The sequence below is a fragment of the Erithacus rubecula genome, assembly GCF_903797595.1.
Source record: "Erithacus rubecula genome assembly, chromosome: 3".
Classification (NCBI taxonomy): Eukaryota; Metazoa; Chordata; class Aves; order Passeriformes; family Muscicapidae; genus Erithacus; species Erithacus rubecula.
The window spans coordinates 96,380,977-96,402,636 of record NC_136689.1 but is presented as its reverse complement, the minus strand read 5'-3'; the positions used below and the strand labels follow the sequence as shown (position 1 = coordinate 96,402,636).

The 21,660-nt window shown below is 40.3% G+C and overlaps 1 protein-coding gene across 3 annotated transcripts in view; it reads left to right on the top strand.

Moving 5' to 3' along the window:
* LDLRAD4 (low density lipoprotein receptor class A domain containing 4) overlaps positions 1–21,660 on the top strand; it is a 282,043-nt gene that overhangs the window by 85,494 nt on the left and 174,889 nt on the right. For all 3 annotated transcript variants that reach the window (XM_079302394.1, XM_079302393.1, XM_079302392.1), the window contains one exon: positions 15,484–15,941. In XM_079302394.1, coding sequence (XP_079158520.1) covers positions 15,902–15,941 — 40 coding nt within the window. In that variant the 5' untranslated portion in view covers positions 15,484–15,901. The remainder of the gene's footprint in view (positions 1–15,483; positions 15,942–21,660) is intronic.

The following is a 21,660-nucleotide window of genomic DNA, read 5'->3' as shown; positions in this document are numbered from 1 at the left end:
CCAGAACAGCAGGATTTGGTTGTCTTGAATTCTGCTGCAACACCTGTCAGTTTGATTAGCTTAGTTCATATTCCCAAATGGACTGGGGATGACACAATCATTTTTAGCAACATGATTTGAACATCTTAATAATGTTCTCTGTGCTGTGTCTTCAAGGGTTTGATCAGAAAGAGAAATGTTTCATGATGCTTTTCATCAACATGAGACTGATGTGACTCCACTGTTTGACAGTATCAGAGCCCATGGAGAAATTTTGCAAGCCTTATCAGACTCAAACTAGAAAAAGGCTGCCTTTCTAGTTTTTATTTCTGTTTCTTGATTGTGAAGAGATTAAGATTTCTTAGGTTTTTTGAATCAATTAACTTCATTCTCTTGAGTATACAAGGATCTGGGTAGAAATAGAGGAAAAGATTCTTTGCATTTACTGGTCTCTAAAATGATTTAGTTAGATTTCATAGTTCAAAATGAGTTAATGTTCTGGCAACTAGATTAAGGATATTAATTGCACATCATTATACTTAAGCAATCATTTATTTGTTTAGGGAGTTAGGTTTTAGATCTAATTGATTAAATAAATTCTGTTCAAAGAATTTCCATGAAGAAATGGAAGTTTAAATAATGCTTTTTACGGTTTAAGAAAAGTGAAAAGTATTATATGCTTTTGATGGTCCAGCAAATTTGCATGTGCTTTCTGTCCCTTCTTATACCCCTTTTGGGAAAAATCCAACGTGATTAATGTGTTGGGATGCAGCATTAAGAAGAAAAAAACAAACATGGAAGAGTGTTGACAGCCAGTATTTGTTAACAAAGTGAAGCATGACTTGAAAAACACTTTGTGTGGTTGATTTGCTTGAAATAGTTTGTTTGCAGATTTAGGCCAAGATCTGGCATCCTACAGGAATACACCAGCCATGCACAGCATCAGACACTGGGAAAATTCTGCCAAAAGCATTGCAGTGGTGCTTCTGACGTGCTGTAGTCATGGCATGAGAGCTTGACTAAGTGCCTTGTGCTGTGTTACAGGTTGTGCTGCACATCTAGGTGGACATCTCTGGGCAGGGCTCCAGAAACATCAGCTCCCCTCTGATGAGGCCCCCACAGATCCTTCCCAGTGGGAGCTGGGTGGAGTGGGGTGACCCAGCCCTGTGTCTCACCTGTGTTTCTCACCTGGGCACTGAAGGGCTCACAGCTGAGCTGCACCAGCCTTGGGAAAGCCAACATGGAATTGACCACAGGGAAAGTGGTTTTTTAGCCCTCAGGGGCTAAACCAAGCCATCCCAGTTGTGGACCTTTATTCTGTCATGCTGTGTTAGGGCATCCACCTGCACAGAGGTTTTGTCAGAGAAGCAGGAAAGGACCTGAGGGATTGTGGTGGTGCTGGTGAAAACTGCTGCTATCCGTCTGGTGCCAGTGTGTTCCTCCACATCTTCAAACCCCTCAAATGACTGAATCCAGATCAGGTTCAGCTTTACTTATGGGATAAAGATTGGTGTAAGCTTTAAGGTATTTAAGTAGCCAGAGTACTGTATGAAACACTGGAATGTGTTTAAAAAGTGAAACATTCCCTTGTTTGCCAGCTGCTACTTCCAGTATTGTTTTCCTAATTTCTAATAGCACTTCTAGTAGCCCTTGATTTTAGTGAGGGAAGTAGCAATGCAGTCAAGGTCTGGTGCCTCATGACTTCAGAGAAGATTCTTTCTGCAGTTTTATTAATAATGGGCTCTTAAAGAACTATGGAAAATGAACTTGCAGCAGTTCTGTGACAGAGACCTTGGGAACCACCACCACCTTTATCATTCACTGGAAAAGTCAAGTCTTGGGCTGAGGAAATTTTTTTAAAATAAAACTCCCAAACTTGAACGTAATGAGCTGACGTAGACAGTACAGTAATAATGATAAACTTTGTCAAGTGTCTCATATTAATGTGCTCAAAGCACTCTAGAGATTCTTGGTCTCAAATTAAGCTATAAAAGATAATAGAAGAGCTTATAAAGTTTCTGCACAGTGAGTGATTTCATGGCAATGGCTTTGTTTGTTTTAATGATATGAGCAGAGGGCATTTGCCCAGCATCTTCAGCATTCCCAAAGGGAATAGGTGCAGCAGTTACATTTTATGGTTTCACAGTCATTATAGAGATGCTTTTCTGTGCAGCTGGTTGCATAGATTGTATGTGAGATTTGAAGTTAAAAATTCAGTAAGGAAACAAATCTGTAAGTTTACTTCTGCTATGATTCAGCTGGTTGCAGAAATAAATACATTTACTTACATTTGCATAATACATTTGAAAAATAATATAGGGCTGTGACTTTTTAGTGACATCCATAATTGTGATGCAGTTTTCTGTGGACTGCATGACTATTATAAGCAGCGATGTTTTACTGATGAGCTCATCCCAGGAGTCAAGAACTGGTTGGAAAGAGGCAGATTTGCCCTCCTCCATCTCAGATGATCTTTTTGCTTTCCCAAAACCAAGTATAAGCAAATGGTTTTTGGCAGTGCTATGGCTGACAGCCACCTTGTGCTGTTCCCACCCAGCCTTAACATCCATGGGCATGCTTTCCTAAGGAGCAGGTGTAACAGTGAAGTAGGGAAATTTTTATCCACCTAACTGGTATAACAGAGAAAAGTCTGGATTTTATAAGTTAGACTTGAGGTATCGCTAATAGATTGTTATTTGAATGCTTCATGTTTAATTCCTGATATTTTTGTGGATCTCCTTTGCTTCTATTCCATTCACTTTCATGTCACAATTGCTTTATTAATTGCAGCAAAACTACCTGAAGGAGGACTGGCTCATATTCTTGCGAGGTAATTTTTTCTTTTAGTGTAAATTTGTCTTCTGTTTAAGCAGAAAAACTTCTACAGTGATGCAATGAAGTGCTCTAGAAGAAAATTTACTGCAGGCATGGTTTGCATCCAGGGATTTGCACAAAGACATTTACACACATGTGTGTACACAAATTCACCAATAATTTCCAGAGACATTTTGCATAGTCCTTACAGTGACAAGAGATTGTTGCAAGTTGCTGACATAAAAAGGCTGCAGGAAAGCTCCTGAACTGGGAGAAGGAATGTATTTTAATTCATTAAGAGGGAGAAGATAACTTTTTTTCCTGAAGTCACCACTTGTCAGACTGTTCAGTTGCTGTGTTTTTTTCTTTTTAAATTTAGCAGATTTGTCTGGTTATTTTGAAGGAAGGATTAAAATAACAGGAGGAAACTAGATCCCTTTCTCACTTGTAGGGGTGGAAGTTTATCCCAGCTGTGACTGCTGCTAACTTCCCTGTAAAGTGCTCACGTTGTCCAACTTCTCTCATTTGTTTCAATTAAAATTTGGCATTGTCAGTTCAGGCTTGTCATAAGTGTAGTTTGGTGGTTTATATTATGCAGCTGAGTATGGAAGGCAAAGCATATGTGTGCAAAAAAGGTATTGAGTTGGAAACTGGAATTGAACTACATTCAGTTTTTGCCAATACTGCTTTTAAGTTTGTGCTATTTTAATAGTTTCCTGAAGTGATTGTGTTACTAAAAAAGTACCCCTCTGAACTGGAGTTTTTGATGTTTGCTTCTGGCTACAATGTAAATTTGGTTTGGTTATTTGTTAAAAATCCACATAGCTCTCTCTGCAAATGCATATTTTATATTTTTTTTCCTTGTGAATTCTGTATGATTTTCATAAAAAAGCCCAGAGCCTTTTCTGAACCCTAAAATAAATGTGGAGCTTCAGTCATGTCATGAAGCCTCAGCAGATGGAAAATAGGGTTTATTTTGCTGTATATCATGCAAACAGTAGTAAAACCTTTGACTTTTAAAATTGTGAAGATATATGTGACTAAAAATAGCCCATTACTAATCCATAATGTGTACTGAATTAACATAATAGGGTTGGTCAGTTTGGTTTTAGTTCTGTCATCATGATAGGGCACAGATATTGCACATTGTTTTGGTTGCTTTTTCTTGCATCTTGTTTAAGAACAAAACACCAACAAACACAAGACAAGGAGTTTTAAGCTAGAAGAGACAAGAAGTGGTAGAAGGATATCTAGATAAATCAGGGTCAGTCTTGCTAGCTTATGCATGTACTGGGTAGCAACCCACTCTTTCCAAAAACTGGGACTTGGAAAAGTAATTCTTCCATTTGCCATAGGGAGACAGACCTGATGCAGTTCCTCTGGGGTTTACCCTCAGTGACAGTGGCCCTTAATGTTTTTCTGCTGTCCCAGGAGGGCAGGCAGTGGTCCCCAGGCATGGGGTGTATCCCTTTCAGCTGGAGGTGGGGCAATGCTGTCAAGTCTGTGCATCACTGCCACATGGAAGATTCCAGTTTCCCTGTGGGTTCTGGGATGACCATCCTCCTTCAGAAAGGTTTTTTGACACCTTCATGTTCCCCTAGCTGCAAAGAAATACTGCAGAGCCTTACGGAAAGCGAGTGCCATTTGCAGGATCTGCACACAGCCCCACAGATTTTGCATTTAAAAAGAATGCGAGGAACAGATATTTAATTTGATGGTAATTAACTTTGAACAGTGTACTGAAGTATCTGGCACATTTAGAAGTGTTTTAAAATCGAGGTTTCAATTTGTTTCTGAGAAATTTTGTAGTTAACCCAGTTTCTGCTCTTGATGCATGAGTGACTGGGTACCATATGATGAACTGTGTTATATAAGATGCTCAAATTGTTGATCCAAAATTCTAGCTATTTAACTCTTCTGGGATCTTAGTGTTTCTTGTTTTATTTTTGTCCTGTTTTCTCTTTTCAGTATTTGAAGTGTTGATACGAAGCCCTTTCCTGCCAGCGCTGTTAGCAGAAAGAGCTTATGTATACCCATCTGCCTGTTCCTTGGGCATGGGAATGGAGCACTATCAGGAGCTTTTAACATTGTGGCAGATTATTACAGGAGGGATTTTCCTGCTTTCCCCTCTGTTTCCTCTAAATAGGTTTGTTTCTTACAGCAGGATATAGTACAATAAGAATAACCAGCATCATGGATTCCAGCTGCTTCCTCAACAGAAAAAGTATGTTTTATTTGGATGAGCTTTGCTGTCTCCTGAACATTTTGAGAAGAAAACAAGCTTCTCCCTATCTGTGAATCTCTGTCCCCCAGATGTTCAGTTCTTTATTGTATTTTATTAATAAGTCAAATGCTTTCTTAGCTGTAGGGCTGCAGTGCAGCAAGCAGATGTTAGTACAAATTCCATGATATTGGAAGCTTAATTATCAAAGGCACAAAGTCAGACTCATTATATTTTCCACTTGTTTTAAAGGGGGGAGAGGAGTGGAGTGGAAAGGCAAAAAGTATTCATTGTTTTTATAGTAAGACTGATAATAGGTTAACAGCTGGGAAATACAAAGCTGCAGCTCCATGACTGAACAAGGCTTGTTCATCTGCAGAGATCATTATTTTCTTCTAATATGAGATTGCAGTGCTTCTGTTTGTGGCAGTGAAGCTTTAATTACAGTTTGTAATTATTTATGAATTACGACTTTGCTGGCCCTTCCTATTGGAATCTGTCTTTATTGCAGAGGGTTGTGATGGTGGGGGAGAGGATTGAAAGGTGGGCTTGAAATACTGCACAGGTAATCTCATGGACATTTGAAAATAAAAGTTGTGGATTCATACTTTAAAGGCTATTGTAAAACACAAAACAAAGCTAAGGTATGGTTTGCATGGATAGTGTGGGAACAGTTGAATGGGATGTTGGCTTGAGTAAAACAAACCAGCCCAATTCTCCTTCCTAAGAATACTAATTTTTGAGTTGTTTGGTCAGCCTCCTCTCCCTGTTGCTAAAGAAAGATCTGTCAGTGTTGTGTTAGTAACACACTTCTTCAGTTCCTTGCAGGTCTGAGTTGCATCCAGACCCTGTATGTGAGCATACCAAGAATGATTTTAAAATACAACAAGGGCATGTTAAAATATATCTATTGTTAAAAAACATTGGTAGAAAATAGATAGGGCACTAGATTACACAAACACGGTATTTTTAATGAATTGTTGGTTTTGCCAGATAGGATTAGGAACGCTTCATGAATTAAAGCTGAAGTGAGTTGAGATTCTCTTATATTTGTGCTAAGCAAGAACTTCTGAGGAATTTCACAGATTTAACTGGTAACAGCATTGCTTCCCATGCCTTTATACAGTTTGTTTATGTAAAAAGCTGTCCTTCAAGCACAGGGAAAAAAAAACAACCCCTCTTTGCTTTTTGTATGTTGAGTAATGGAGAATTGGAGAGAATGATCTGTGTGGTTTTCTGGGACATGAGATTTAGCTGATCACTTCAGGATGCTGCTTCCCAGATGTGCTTTTCATGTGAATTTTTGTGAGTTTCATGAGCAGTTTTCCAATAGATTTTTTGAAGGTCAGACTTAAAGCAGAGTGTATGGCTGGTATTACCTGGAAATAAAGAATGATTGACTCTAACTTATTTTAAAGTGTTTCTTTGGCATGATTTTACAGTGCTAATAGAGTTGATTTGGATTTTGGCAGAAGGATATACTCTCTTGAGAACAAAATCAAATTAATCAAAGCTCTGCTTTAGCATTTTCTGTCTGTTTTACCAGTAACACTTCTGTTCCCTAAGCTCTTTATGGCTCCTTAATCCACAGGTAGAAGTTATATGTACTTTTGTGACTGGATCTGAAGCCCAGAGAGATCAGATAACATGCCCAGAAATATGAAGTCTAATGTACCAAGTCCAAGAAAAATACAAGAAATGCTAACCCATTATTTTGTTCCTTTTCTCATGTATGTGTTGAAAGTTGGAATAAAATTATGTTGTTAAGTGTAGCTAAGACTTGCTGAGGCAATTTTTTATGCCCCATTGACTGTGGGGCTCAAAAGTACACGCCTTTAAAATGCTGAAAGAGCACTTTCTTCAGTGTTATCTGGATTCTTGAGTAATAAGGCAGAGTTTGTTTTCCTTAGTCTGGCATGGGCAAAACCACTGTGGATGCAGGAGAAAGTTTTGCTTAGGTATGACTTCTGATACAAATTAATCTTGTTGCTGTCTGGTGTCATTCAGAGGATAACATTCAAGTGGATCCTTGGAAAAAACAGAGCAGTGGGAGACCCATGTTGGAGCAATGGTTTAGATTTCTGGACTGTTCTATTAAGTTCAGAGCTCAGCTGTAATATAATGATAGAGATGCAATTTAAACATAACAGCTTTGTTAAAATGGAGACCTGGTCCTAATGGAGACAAACAGGAATTTAAAACTCATACTGCTTAATTTGGGTTGTTGTAGTTTAGTGGGAAAAAGCTGTAGAGTAGGCATCAGCAAACCTCAGGGTTTCTCAATTATCTGTGGTGCTGTTCTGTAGAATTTTAGGTGTTTGTTACAACAAGGGTCCCTTCTGAATACAGTCACACATTTTTTAAAGTTTTCTATGGTACTGGAGGTAAAGTGGATCTGTGCAGTCAGAAATAGTTGCATGTCTTCTTTAGGCTGGGAGATGAATACACTTAAGACTGCACTGCACAGATGCAGTTACTTTGCAGAATGCCTGAGTTTCCTATGCTGCTCCAAGTAGTGCTGGGAACACCCTGTAGTGATGTGCTCAGTGCTGTCAACATTTTCTTCAAATTGGGTTTTTCTTGTCTGGATAATGTTCCATTTGCATTTCTTCATGCAGCATGCAGATGATGTTGGCTCCTGAGATACTGTCAATAAACCAAATGAAGTTTTGTGGCATGGCTTGATTCACAGGAAGCTAGAACTAGCTTTCTGTAGTAATGTGCATAAAATACTAGTGGGCTTTCCTCTTGCTTTCCTTGCCCTCCTGAAGAGCTGCTGTTCACAGCAGATGGGCGTTCATTGCACTGACTGATACAGTGTTCCAGAGAGTGTGGACATTCTTATTAGTGTTTCTTCAAATAATATGGTGTCAGTTTATGCTGATTCAGTTCTATAACTCACATCTGACTCCTCAGCAGAAGAGGATTTTCTTTGGTCATGGCCAGGTGCACAGGGCACTATTGTCCTTCTTGAGACTGGCTGAGAACCCTCTCTTCCCAGAGTTATGTGTAGCAAACCCCAGTGCTGTGCAGATAATAGTTTTATACTCCAAGACAGTAGTTTCATTCTCCAGCAGCTTCCTCACCTCTATCTCTTCAGCATCAGTTGTTTTTTCATTACAATTAGGACTGTACTCTTCTGCATTTTGCATTTGTCAAAATGAGCATAGTGTTGTGCTTTTTCAATTCTACCCTGTTTTGACAGAAATTGGAATAATTTTGGGTAACTCTTATTAACCCCTGAATTTTTAGATTCATGTATATTTTTACTTCTGTGGTCCCCTGTACTGTGGGAGGACTCTACTATTCCGTGTCCCTGAGATGCCTGAGATTCTCACATGAAAGATACTGTCTTGTACATTTTCTTTCCAGAGCAATGTGCAGTTATTTCTGCCTTCAAAAACGAAGTGCAGCTTAGCTAGATCTACACCAGTCTGACTTTTTTGAGCTAAGTAGGTATATGTGTGTCTGTATCTTCATTGTGTGTAATAGGAGTTTTGGCTGCTCTAATCAATGCAGTGGGAGAGGCTGCTATCATCTGTGCACCTATTTTTTTGGTGGATGTAATGCCCTTGCCCAGAAAATGTGTCAGTGGAGAGGGGAAACCTGACATTGGATCTTCTGGGGATGATGGGCATGTATGACATAATTGTAATTTGCTCTAGAAAAGAAATACTTCCCATTTGCTTTTATTATGCAACAGAAATGCATGGAGATGGCAAATAACCATGTGCTCCTGTTACACCTAAAAGCCTAAATAAAGAGCTTGGGGAGCTTGTGTTGGCTGATAAAAAAACAGGAGCTTGGCAAATGGAGAGCTTGTAAACAACATACAGTGAGTGTGTCTGTGTGGTGGGTTCTCAAGATGAGGTGAAAGGGAGCCAGAAGAAAGATTTTGTTGAAGCAGCAATGGGTTTCTGTGGGAGTGGAGAAGGAGAGAAATGTGTCTCATCTTATGCTCAGCTCCACATTGATGATTGTCTGACAGGAGATCAGCAGTGGCCGTGTTGTGTCCTCCTGAGGTGTCCCCTCCTTGCTCACACATCCACTGTGGCATAGCAGGGTTAAATTAGTAACTTCCCTGTCCTACTGCTGCTTGTCAGGGTGGTCAGGTTCTGCAGCTGTGACTCTCAGCCACAGTTTTTTCAGTGGTGTGCAGGATTGCTAAATGCTCTTTGGATTGTAGCTGCATGTTGGCTACTCACAGTCTTGAGATGTGCAGAATTCCCATGATTTCTGTCTACTGCTCATTTCTCAAACAAGTCACAGAAACACCAGTCAAAAATTTATCACCTTTTTCTCAATCTGCTCAGTGTAATTTTTGCTTTTGCCAGCCTTCTGCAAATTCAAATAGTGACCCTTTGTTCTTCTGGAAAAAGACTGGATTCTGCTCTTACTACCTTTTTGTTATTTTGGCAAAAAAAAAAAAAAATCAGAGCTCAGATTTTTCCTTGACTGGTCAGATTCATAGAGCAGCATGATTAATGATTTCTCATGTCAGATTCTGGTAATTATAGTTTTATTAAGTTCCAAAAAGAAACAATGAAATCTTCTTACTTGCACTGCATAACACAGCTTGTACAATTTCTCCTAATAATTATCTCATTCAAATCCAGTAGCTTGCCATGGAGATCTTAGTAAAGTTTTCCAGTGACTGCATTCTGTCAGCAAGCTATGGTAAAATATATGGCTCCTTAGATTGTTTGCAGAGATAGAAAATAGAGAATTCAATTATTTCACTTAACAAGATGAATGGACAGGAATGTGGCATGTTTGTTTGCCTTATCAGTTATTTATAGGATTTCTTTCTATGTGAAAGGGCTTCCCAAGGAAGTGGTCACAGCACCAAGGCTTCCTGAGTTCAAGAACTGTTTGGACAGTGCTCTTGTACACGTGGTGTGGCTCTTGGGGATGCTGATGTGCAGGGCCTGGAGCTGGACTTGATAATTCTTCTTCCAACTCAGCATATTCTGTGATTTTGGGAAATACTACTTTCTATATGGTTACCAGAGGCTGTTTACTTTAGCATGAAGCTACCAGGCAGACAATTTTTTTACCATTGCTTCACTCCAGAAAGAAATGAACAGGAGGAGGAAGAGGAGGAGAAGTGTCTGTACTGAAACAGTCATCCTTTTCCTTTTTAACTGGATCTTGTCTGCAATGTTTTTTGCAGTGTATGCTGGTGTTTGGGATGTATTTTGCTTTATAAAACATTTTTTTAAGAGCCTAGAGAAAACACTGCTGGGGTTTGGCCGTGTGCCCTCTTCTCAAGACCTGTTTCCTGCTTCAGCTGATAAAGAAAGACCACCTTGCTTTGCTTGTCCTCCATTTGCCCCAAATTAGGGAGTGCTGTAACACTTGTAAGAAGCTTGAACACAATTCCTTGACAAGCATAAAAGTATCTGATAATATCTGTAGGAATATAAATGTGTATAACATAACATACAAACTCATTTTGTATGTCACTGGAATTCTACAAAAAAAGTAAAATACAGCAGCTGTTTAGAAAGTCACAGCTGACCTATGCAAATATTGAACGTAAAAACAAAATATTTGTGTGTGTACACGAGAGAGAGAGAGAAAGATGCACTTAGATAAACATATCTGGAACATCTGGTTTTCTGCTTGATTTGTGTATGGTCTCCTGTGAAAGTCACCCTGAGTTTTTTAAGTGGTTTTTGAGTTATGGAGCACAGTATTTCTGGATTTACTTAGCCCTGGTGCAACACTATCTGGGAAGGTAGACAAATTACAGATAGAAGTAAATGAAATAAAATAAATGAGGATCACACTGTAAAGTGTAGGCCTTACCACTGAAAAAGATTAGGTACAATTGGTCACTATTAATTTATCTAGTTTAGAATCTTTTCGAGAAGCAAAACCAAAGCCTGGAAAACTTGGGAAATCCAAAAGGAGCTGGAGAGGTGAGCTATATGTGTGCACAAGAGCTTCATTTTAAAAGGTTTTAGCAAACTTTAAAAGATATTTTGAAAAACCCAGTTCAATTAAAAACAAAATGTTGAAAGTGTTTTTCTAGCCAGAAACTTCTTAGAGGAATATCCAAGTCTGTGCTGCCATAACCTATGGGAAGTGTAGGCTTTATTTCAGCCAAGTGGATAGTTCAGTACCTGTGTGGGTTGCAGCCAGAATGCCTTTTTCCCTTGGGGATGTGCTGAAGTCTCCCGTGGAGCTGGAGTCGTGCTGCCGGCTCAGCCCGCCGTGCTTCTGCCCTTTCATCCGGAGCGGGTTGGTGCCAGCAGCTCCCAGCCCCTGCTGGGTCTGCCCCTGCTGGCTCCTGCCTTCTGCAGGGACCACAGTGACAGCAGGGCTAGCTCCAGCCCTCTCCCCTTCTGCACTCGTGCACCTGAAAGAAGAAATCCAAGCATGAGCCCTCCCCTGATTAATTTAATTTAAAGCACTGCTCACAAACTGTTCAGTAACTTTCTTAAAAATGTGAATGCGTGGCCTTCCTGTACAGATACTCCTGTTAGGAAATGTGTTATACACCTCAGTGAAATGCTGTCCTTTAGCATCCCAAAGGATGCCAAGGGCTCTCACAGGAAGTGCTTCCCATGGCTGTAGTGCTTCTGGCAACACATTGAGTGAGTTCTTAAAGCCTGTGTGGGAACTGAAGCATGGGTCAGAGAAGCAGACTTTATATAGTGAAAGGAAATGGAAAAATCCCCTCTCCAAACAAAAAAAACCCCAATTTGCAGCATTTACATGTCAGCCACTGCTTTTGAGTTTTTCAAGATGTTACAGAAATATCAGTCTTGGAAAAAGCAGTATTTCACTTCTTCTTTCAGAACAAGTTCCTCCAGTCTTGTCCTGGCTGATGGTTGCATAATACTTCATAAAATGTAGATATGAATGCAGAATTTAATTATACTCTTTACTTACTTTTCTTCCTCAGATTCTTTTTTACCATGACCCTTTGGTGTCTTCAAATGTTTAGAAAATGAAAGTAACAGGTTTGCTAGCTAAATATCCTGTGAGAATGTGTAAGTCACATGAGGTGTTAAATAGTCAGAATGCCTCATGTGAGGTTCAGATTGTGATGTCTTTCTCAGGACCAAATCTGAGAAAAGTGAAGAGGATGAAAACAAATGGATTTGAACTTTCTTCTAGAGATTCCATTGTGTAAGTGCATTAGTAGCTAAAAATTCTTATAGCACAGCTACATATTTTTACAGCACAGTGGTTTGCTCTGAGACTCATATAACACTGCAGTGGATGAAGGAAAACAGAAGTGGAAGCAGAGTTCTTGTTGCTATTGGAAAGGAGGCAACAGATGGAGCAAAGAGAAAATCTCTAATCTTTCTAGTGCACGTTTTCTCTTGCCATCTAATCAGTTCCCACTGGGGTCTCTGCAGGTTGCAAAATAATTACATCAAAGATCACACCTTATTGTAGTTCTATCAGTATTGTTCATTCTCTCTTTTTTAGGTATGCATTTCCACTTTTTGGGCCCTTTAGCAGGTTGGTTCAGCATTTCTGCACCATGCTGGTACAAAAGGATAAACACATGGCTTCACTGGAGTTGGCTCAGCCATACTGAAATGTGTCAGCAGAGATCCTGACCCTTTCCATGCATGCAAACATGCCAGTGTGTTGGGAAACAAACACAAACCTCCTCCCTTTAAACATAAGCTCAGCTTTAGTGGAAAATTTCTGGATAATGTGAAGTACAATAGGAAGGTTTTAGCTCCACATGCTGTTTTAAGTGGAATTTTCACTTATTTGCTGTGGTATCATTTGAGTGGCTCTGTCATCTTCACCTGGATGCATTTGTAATTTGAGAAACCATGCAAATGGGACTGATTAAAGTCTGCCTAATGACATCATCAAATAGCCCATGTAGCTGGAAGGGGAAGTGTTTTTTAAGTACTGAACTTGGTTTTGAATTGTGACAATGTGCTGAGCACTGCACAGGCTTGCCCCAACAGCCTGCTCCAGTTCCTTCACCCTGCCAGCCACCTCTGAGTTTATCTGGCACAGGAGAAGAGCACTTTTGCAGGGATGGAAAATGCTCACTTAGGGCAATCAAGAGATTGTGGCATCTATTTTAATAAGGAAGGACTTACACCTGATGCAGTGCACTATCCTTTAAATATTGAGGTCTGAATGAACTCTCTAAATGTTTCAGTGTCTTGAAATGTTGTTAAAATTACATCTTTCTGTCTGAAGAAGCACTGGTTACTCAAAGTGCTGGTGTTGTAGCATTTTTTCAGCACTACTGCATTCTTAACTAATTCAGCAGAACTGTTGAAGATGTGGAGAATAATTATTCTTTTAATAAAATATTTATGTTTAGTAAAGTGAAAATACTTTATTCTTTTAAGAATTACAAGTTTATTACATCTAATATATAGAAATAAAAATGGGAGAATTTCCCTGGATGCTAACTTATTACTGCATATCTCTTGAGCATCTCTAAGATGTGAAATGAAAATGTTGAAAGTAGGAGCATCACAATTTTGGATTTACAAACCAAAATCAAAAGTTATAAGACTGAAAATGTAAATGCAAATATGGACCTCCTCTTATAAATATAGAGGAAACTCAGACCTCTAGAGAAAAAGCTTGGGAAATGAGTGCAGCATTCACCTGTAGTCATTACAGAATAATTAGCACAATGTTAAGACCCAAAAGAACTATGTACTGCAGTGTATGTATATTATACTTGCTCAGTTGTATATATTTTAGAATAAAATAGCCTCATATGAAATTGTTATTAGTTGCATAGAGCACTTCAAAGGTTGAAAAAGTATCTCAAGGACCTATATAATATTCAGGAATAATGGCTTTTTAAACACTATTCTAAATCTCTTTATGCAGTATTTTCTGATAAAATATACTATACATATTTTTTTTCTTTGTCTCTTTTAATTTCCACTTTTTTTCTCTATTAGGTTCGAGGAAAACATTTTAAATCTGTTCTGTAACCTTATTTGATCTGAATGCAAATGACTTGATTTGAATACAAGTAACTAATCAGTCATTCCTATGCTGTGTGTTGGGACAAAAACATGTGTTCTTCAGTAATAGTGGCATAACAAAATCAGGGAGAAAAAGCAATACCATTAAGATTCATGTTTGCCAGCAGCTAGCTTTCATTCACTGTGCTGCAAGGAAAATGGCATTCATCAGGTGTCAGGCTCACTTGGTGTCAGTAGCACACTTGAGGAGAGATCCTTTTTGTTCCTTATCCAAAGTGGGTCCCTAATGAAGCCTTCAAGGCCTGGCTGCCTGCACTCCAAGGAGCATGAGAATCTTCTCTGCAGTTTTGGACTCCCTGGGATATTCTGCAGATGTAAGCTCATCTCTAGGTCTTTCAGATCAGGGTGAAGGTGAAATGAGGCTGGGGAGCAAGCAGTGCATTATTCCTACCTGCTCCCTGAGCTGGGTCTTGCACTGTTCTGCAAAGCAACAGCTGCTGGCACTGCCATGCTCTGACATGGGCTGCTCCAGCAGGTGGACCTTGGGTCAATCCAGTACTGCAGCCCTGGCTAGACTCATCATCTAAAACCCATTAGTAGGTCATGAGATCATCACAGATATGTTTTCAACCTGCCTGTCCCACTGAGCTGGGATACAGCAAGCCAAGCATCATTACATGAGGAACAGGATGCCTGGGGAGTGAATGGGTTTTCCTCCAAAACCTCTTTTCTTTCTTCCATGTTTTCTAAAATCTCCTTAAACATGTGCCCATCTGTTGTTTGCCTTCACCCCATTAAGGTAACTGTATCCTAGTTTTTAAAAGCTGGACATGGAATAAACTGTAGTTTTCAGTGAGATGCAAGTATCCATGCTATATAGAAGTAGCATTATCAAGAAAAATGCAGCCACCTTTCTGCTGTGGATGTTTTTAACCTCACTGAATGTCTGAAGGCATCTGAATTGCATCATCTGTGTTACAACTGAGATTTTTAAAAGATAATCGACAGCAAGACATACAAAGTTTGGTAATCAAAAGGAAGAAATGCTCAGTTTTTTAACCACAGAAGACTGTAAGAATGGCATATATAGTGTTGGCACACAGCTCTCTCTTTTCTTGCTCCAGAAAAGGAGGGAAGGAGCTATATGAAATGCTAATAATTTCACTGTGGTTTTGAATAGACTAGACTTGAGAGCCTTGAGTATTTTTCCTTTTCTCTTTTAACTGCAATTTTGTTATTGTATTGCTGCCCCCATCTCTGCTAAATATGGCTTTTGAAATGTAAATCATATCATGTTCTCAGAGATGCATATGACACCCTCAGCACTGTTCCTCTTTGCACTTCAAAGAGCTGTGTGGTCACACTTTGCATCTCAGCAAAATCGCAAGATTTGCCTTCTGAAGATCTCCTTTAATGTGTACAATCAATCCCTGATAATGTATTTTGGGTTTTTGTTCCCTGGAGTCTGTTAATTTTAGTGTTGCTACAGGTCATCAGGAAACATAATCTCTTTTTTTTTTAATTTCTCAGTGAGCTTGCCTGAGGGGAGAGGAACACAAGAGAGGAGAGACAATTGAACGTCACCATTGGCCGAGACCTGAAAAAATGGTGCTGGATGAACACAGGATTAGAACTTAATTGTAAAAGGCAAGGGAACTCTTGACAGGCAATTTGCTTCATTTTCACATTCATCATGGCACAAATCCTCTGGCTGGCTGGTTGATGGGACTGTCCAACACTTCTGCTTAGGTTCAGTGCAGATCCCTTCTGCATACACATCGAAAGACCTGGGAACAGGTGGGAACTGGATGGTGCCAAATACAGGAATGGAAAGAGAAATGGACTCTGACAAGTTAAGATGGAAGTGACTTGACAGCAACAAGCTCAGCAGTTGTCTCCAGTAAGGACAGGTTGAGACGGGAATCTCAAGCTTCTCTGGAAGAGCAGTATGCAGGAAGCTGGTTTTCAGGCCACAAATGCTTTCACAGGTAAGGATTTCTGTTCTAGTTCTGCTCATATTCTTAGGACAATTTACTGGAGTTTAGAAAATGCATAGATCCTGACTAAGGTTAGCATCTGTAGTACTTTCAGTTTAAATAGTATTTTAAAACAATTCGCTTAAAGACCAGTTCAACTCTGTGTTAGCAGTGAGCAACAAAACTGTCCATCTTTCAGTCTTCAGAAGTGGATGGCCACGAGCCTTGGGGAAGGTTTATCTCAGCTTTCCTCATTAAAGTACTCATTAACAGCTTAACCATGAGTGGTCCCTTGGGTCTACTATAAAATGTGGTCTGTAAAGTTGCACTTGTGCTCAACACAGGAGTTTGGTGAGGCTGCAGGATGGACACGGCTCATGTCAGGAAGCTTCTCAGCAACATGTCAGTGTTGAGCTTTATCTTGTCTGCTGGAGCACATCTCTGGGCAGAACTTGCCAGGTACCCTTTCTTTGTACTCCCCCCTCTGTGCCACTGACCTGCTGCAATGCTTGAACTGGCTAAACTGAAGAGTTTAAATGGTAACTCTTTCACCTCAGTCTGGTGTATTTCTCTGCAGTTGGATTGAAAAGAATGTTCTGGGGAAGAGGATGCCACAGTGGTGGGACTTTCTGAGGAAAGCTCCCTCTAGTGTAAAGTCTGCTGGAGTTCATATAGTGCTTTCTCTGTATGGGATTGTGTCTGATTTGAGAGGTGGGAGGAGGAAAAGAGGATAAACAAATCCTGATTTGTTTCCATGTCTGCCAGCCAGCTGAGATGCAGCAAAAAATGCACAGAAAATCAACTGGATATTGCTCTTGTTTTGGTAGGTCTAGATAATGGATTAGAACCACAGTGTAAACTAGTAATGTGCAAGACCTTTATTTTTCTAATATAAAATATTTGCCTTTAGAAGGAGTTTTGGCTGCAGTGGGGAGTGATCCTGTGTCCAGCTGTCTGTACCAGCTCTGTGATTTGGAGTGGTGGTGCAGCTCTGAACTGCCTCTGTTGCCTTGCTTTGGTTTACAGCCTGGTGTCTGTGCATGTCAGCGAGATGTGTCCCGAAGGAGAGGAAACAGGAACCTCTCCTCCACATGCCCTCCAGTGCTGATGGGAGATGGGAAGTCTGGGACAACTGCAGGGCTCTCCTTCCTCTGTCTAGCCAGCAGCACACTGCTAAAGCTCCCCACTGTTCTTGTCCTGTTTGTCCTTGCTGCTGTTTTTCCTAGGAGTTTTTGTCATTCTATTGGTTTCCACCGAAATTCCCAGCTGCAAGGATATCTGCTCTCTTCCTTACCCTGGCTGGTTCTCTCCTTTGCTGGAAACCCTATTACTTCTAACACCCTTTTGCAATATTATATTATATTCTACTATTTTTCTGTTCAGTTTCACACTCTTCTTCCACTGTGTCTGCTATCCCTTAGCTCCCAGAGGTTGGCACTGTGACCAGGGTGCTTGGGCAGGGATATGTCGGAAAGCTGGTAACCTCATGACTGCTGCTGGATGGAAAAGACCTGCCAAGCAGAGCTGCATAAAATTCAGAGAGATGAAACTGGGGTCCCTGAAAGCCCAGGACAACAGTCAGACTGTGGTGCAACCCAGAAGATTCAGACATATTCTGGAGACTTAATGGCATGAAGGTTCCTTGGTCTCCTGTAAGAAATTCTTATATTCCTTTGGAATTGCCCTTAGGTAAAGATGTTCATCAACATATTCAAATCTTGGCAACTGTACTAAAGAATTATTAAACATTAAGGTGCACCATACATTCAGGAGACTGGTTAAAGAAACAGGCTGAATTATATTTTCTTTGTATGAGGGCAAAACTTCAACGTGTATCAAATTGATATTTGTATTTACTTTTTGGAGATTTTTCTTGTTCCTTATTAGATTCATATGATGTACTCAGCAATCATAAACAGCAAGTAGGTAGGTACATATTTCTCAGAAAAATCCACTGGACTGTGTTATGCTAATTTAGAAGTTGCAAAGAGAATGTAATGGCAGGTGCACATAGTTGCTCCTCTTCTATGATCCTTGCTGTAGTGCCTCTTTTGTTTTGCTGGAGTGCCAGTTTAGCTGTAGGAGAGAACAATATTTGCTAGCAACAGAGGAGGCATGGCCACATGAGAAGGGAGCTAATTTGTACAAAAAAGCTTTGATATCTGAAGCCTCTGTGGTGTCAACACTGAATCTGGACATGCTAAGTGATTGCAGCTATTGCGACAACCAGAGTAATAATTTCAATTTACAGCTGACCAGAGCGCTGGCAAAAGAAGCCTGAGAGGACAGTGCCTCTGTGTAGCCATGGTTGAAGTATTTCCTAATATTTTCCTCTTTTCCACTTTGTTTATTGCTGTGACCTGGAAGGGTTTACAGTTATGACTGGGAGATATTTTGATCCTGTCTGTATGCTCATTTTACTGCCTCTGTTGCCAAAGATTCCCTTTTTGCAGGTGACTCTTGTCCCAAGAGATGGGCTTACCCAGTCATTTTATCATGTATTACCAAACAAAAGCAAATGTTTAGACTATTTTCACTTTATGGGCTAAATACTAAATTCAGTAGATCATGTGAGTATAATAGGTTCAGAATTACAGAATGTAGAAAGAGCAGTGAAAGGGAAGTGATCCTAGGCTTGATTAGGAGAGAGATGGCTGAGCCTATGATAGTAAAATGCTGTTTGAGTGGTAGCAGTTAGGAAAGAGTCAGCTTGTCTTTCTTAGAAGGTGAAAAGAGAGAATTTGAGAATAAAAGCAATAGTATGCAAGTATGTAGATTGCATTGAGCTCATAGAACTAGGTAACGTTTCTTGGGATATTAACCTGGGAAATTCTGGCAATTTTTAAAGGAAATAACTTTTTCTTTCTCAATCGTAATAAAGAGTATAAAAAGTCCAGATGAAAGGCATTCAAGTAAAAAAGGATAAGAAGAGACAAAATTGTATGATCTGTTAATTGAGGTGGATTTCTACAGAAGGTGGAAACTCAAGATGTTACTGAAGATGAGTGTAAAGGAAGATGAGAAAAATGAGAGGGTCAAATCAGGTAGGCCAGTTCACAGAACAAGGTGCAACTAATAAAGGGCATGGTCACAAAGAAACATACTACATTCTCAGTAGTAATAAGAGGATGACACAGTTTCTGGGCCACTAGTTGACAGGGAAATACAAAATGTCAGTTAAAAAACTCATGATCCAATGGTACAGAGAGGATTGAGTAGTTAATGTAATTTTTTTGTGTCATTCTTTGCCTAAAAGGGTGATCTGTAATCAAGTGGCAGGAAAAGAACTGTGACCTTGAGAAAGGTAAGAATTCCAACTAGATCAGGAAAAGAGCAGGTTATAAACTAGTGAGATAGGATAATGGGTGCTTTAGAACAAGATGGAGTTTATTAAATTATCTCTTCAACATAGGGTGAAATAGCTGAAGCAGTCTCTGAGCAATTAGTGGCTCCACTGGAGAACATTTGGAGGACAGTTTAGGTTCACAACATCTGTGAAAGAGCACCTACATATAAACTCTTCTGAGTTCTTCCCTGTCCCCTTTGGAGTAGCTAGCTTATCTTATATTCTTGGGGAAAAAAATTTGAATCAAATAGTCAATTGAATTTTTTTAATAATTAGCCTGTAGATAGTAACCTGATAAATGAATTTGCATGGAATTTTTTCCCCAGAAGGTACCTTGTTAGCGGAGTCTAATTTTCCTGTATGTAGATAAATAATATATTTTGATTTTTGGAAGTCTTTTCAGCTTCTCATAATCAAGGTGGCACAATGGGCCACAAGGTGGGTACACAGTTGGCTGGAAAGCTCTTCTCAGGATAATTACTAGTGATTTGCAGTCAAACCAGAAGGATCTGTCAAGTGGGATTCTGCCCTGGATTGCCAGAAAATATTCAATATTTTAATTAATGATTTAGATGATAGAATCTGCATGCAAAATTTCCAGATGACATCAACCAGGGGGAGGATGTAAACCCTCTGAGCACAGGATTAGAATTCAAAATTAATGTGATATATTGGAGAACTGATCTGAAATAAATATGATGCAGTTCATCAAGGACAAGTTCTGAATTGTGGTTCGACAGGAATAATCAGCTGTGCAAATCAAAATGTAGAATAACTGGTGAGACACCAGGTCTGCAGAAAACAGATGGGCAATTGCAAGAGTTCAGGAAATGGCTATGAATCAACAATACTATGCCATGAATATTATGCTAGAATATATGGACAGGAGTCTGCCTGCAGAATAATTTTTCCACTCTACTTGGCATTTGTGTGGCTATTTCTGCTCCAAGCAGCTCTCTATGGGCCTGTTGGCAGCAGCCAGAGAAGAGCAGAATGGGTGGCCAGAGGTCTAGACAACATGACCCTTGGGAACTGAAAAAAAGATCTTTTTCAGACTAGAGCAGTAACTCTCAAACTTCCTGAGGATTTTCTTCCTAGGTTCCCAGGAGCAGTGCAGATTTGTGTCAGGGCATGTGTGATGCACTGAGCTGCACGACAAGATGTGGGTGTGACACAGCAGCGCTTTGGTGTGATGGTCAGAAGGACCTTCTTGATTGCACAAGCACCTTCTGCATTGGCCACTCTGTGCCATGCCAGTGCTGGGATGACACTGCTGGGGATTCTGGACAGCCAAGGTCTGTTTCTAGAATCAGGCACTTTCTTCTGGGTGTGTGTTTTGAGTGCTCGTTTAGGAGAACACTGTGATCCTAAAGTCTGCTCTCCATCACTGGGGAGTGTGTGGCACAGAGACATCCAGGATGATCAAAGGATAATGGGAACACTGTGGGATGAATTAGGAATCCATGTATGAAGCCTCCTGACCTTGCAAGGTCAGCCTAGGTTCATCAAGATTTTATTAACTCCATCTCTGCACAAGCTCTGTTAGAACTGGGCTGACTCAGAGGCATTCCTGCCCTGTGACCCTCAGCACTGCTGGAGGGATTATTAGTTCAGGCACTAGGGAAACCAGAATAAATAGTAAGAGGTTGCTCTGTGCAGAGGGCCCCTGTCCTTCAGTCTAGCACTGACTTTTCCTGTCATCTCCTGATCCCATTCTGTCATAGCTGCATATCTTCTCCCTCACACCTTTCCCTGTGAAAGTGATGGCACCCTCAAATCTTTTCATAATCCCTCGCAGCCTCATGTCTGAAAGTCATTGTCACTGAAGCTTGACCTTGAGCCATATCCAGAGAGACCAGGTTATTCCCAAGAAGCAGGTTATTCCCACAGGCCCTGCTTTAGCACAGAAAGAGAATTCATCTGTTAGAAGAACTTCATGCTCACAAAAACACTACTTGGTGGAGCTTCTCCAGTGTCCCCACCTCTGTGCTGTATTTCCTGGCATACAGGACTGCTGCTTTATTTCTTCCTGTGTTTCATGCTCTCCCAACCTCTCTTTGCCTCTGCTTCCATCAGTGCCAACACCCACTATCTCTGTATTGAGGCTCCTTCATCCCTCCCCATTTGTACATTTGGTTTCACTTCCAAATCCCCTACCCTTCTGGTAATCTTCCTGCTCTTTGCTGCTTTTCTTCACCTTTGTTTCCAGACCTTTCCCACTTCCAGACACCTACAACCTAATTCCAGGCTGTGTAAGAGCCTCTCCCTCTTTTCTAGACTCAACCCTTCCTCTCTTCCCCTGCCCTTCTCTGGGGAGAGTACCTTTCCCCACTTCACATCTCTTCCACAGTGGCTTCTGCTGGTGTTTGTGGGACCTTTCTTTGC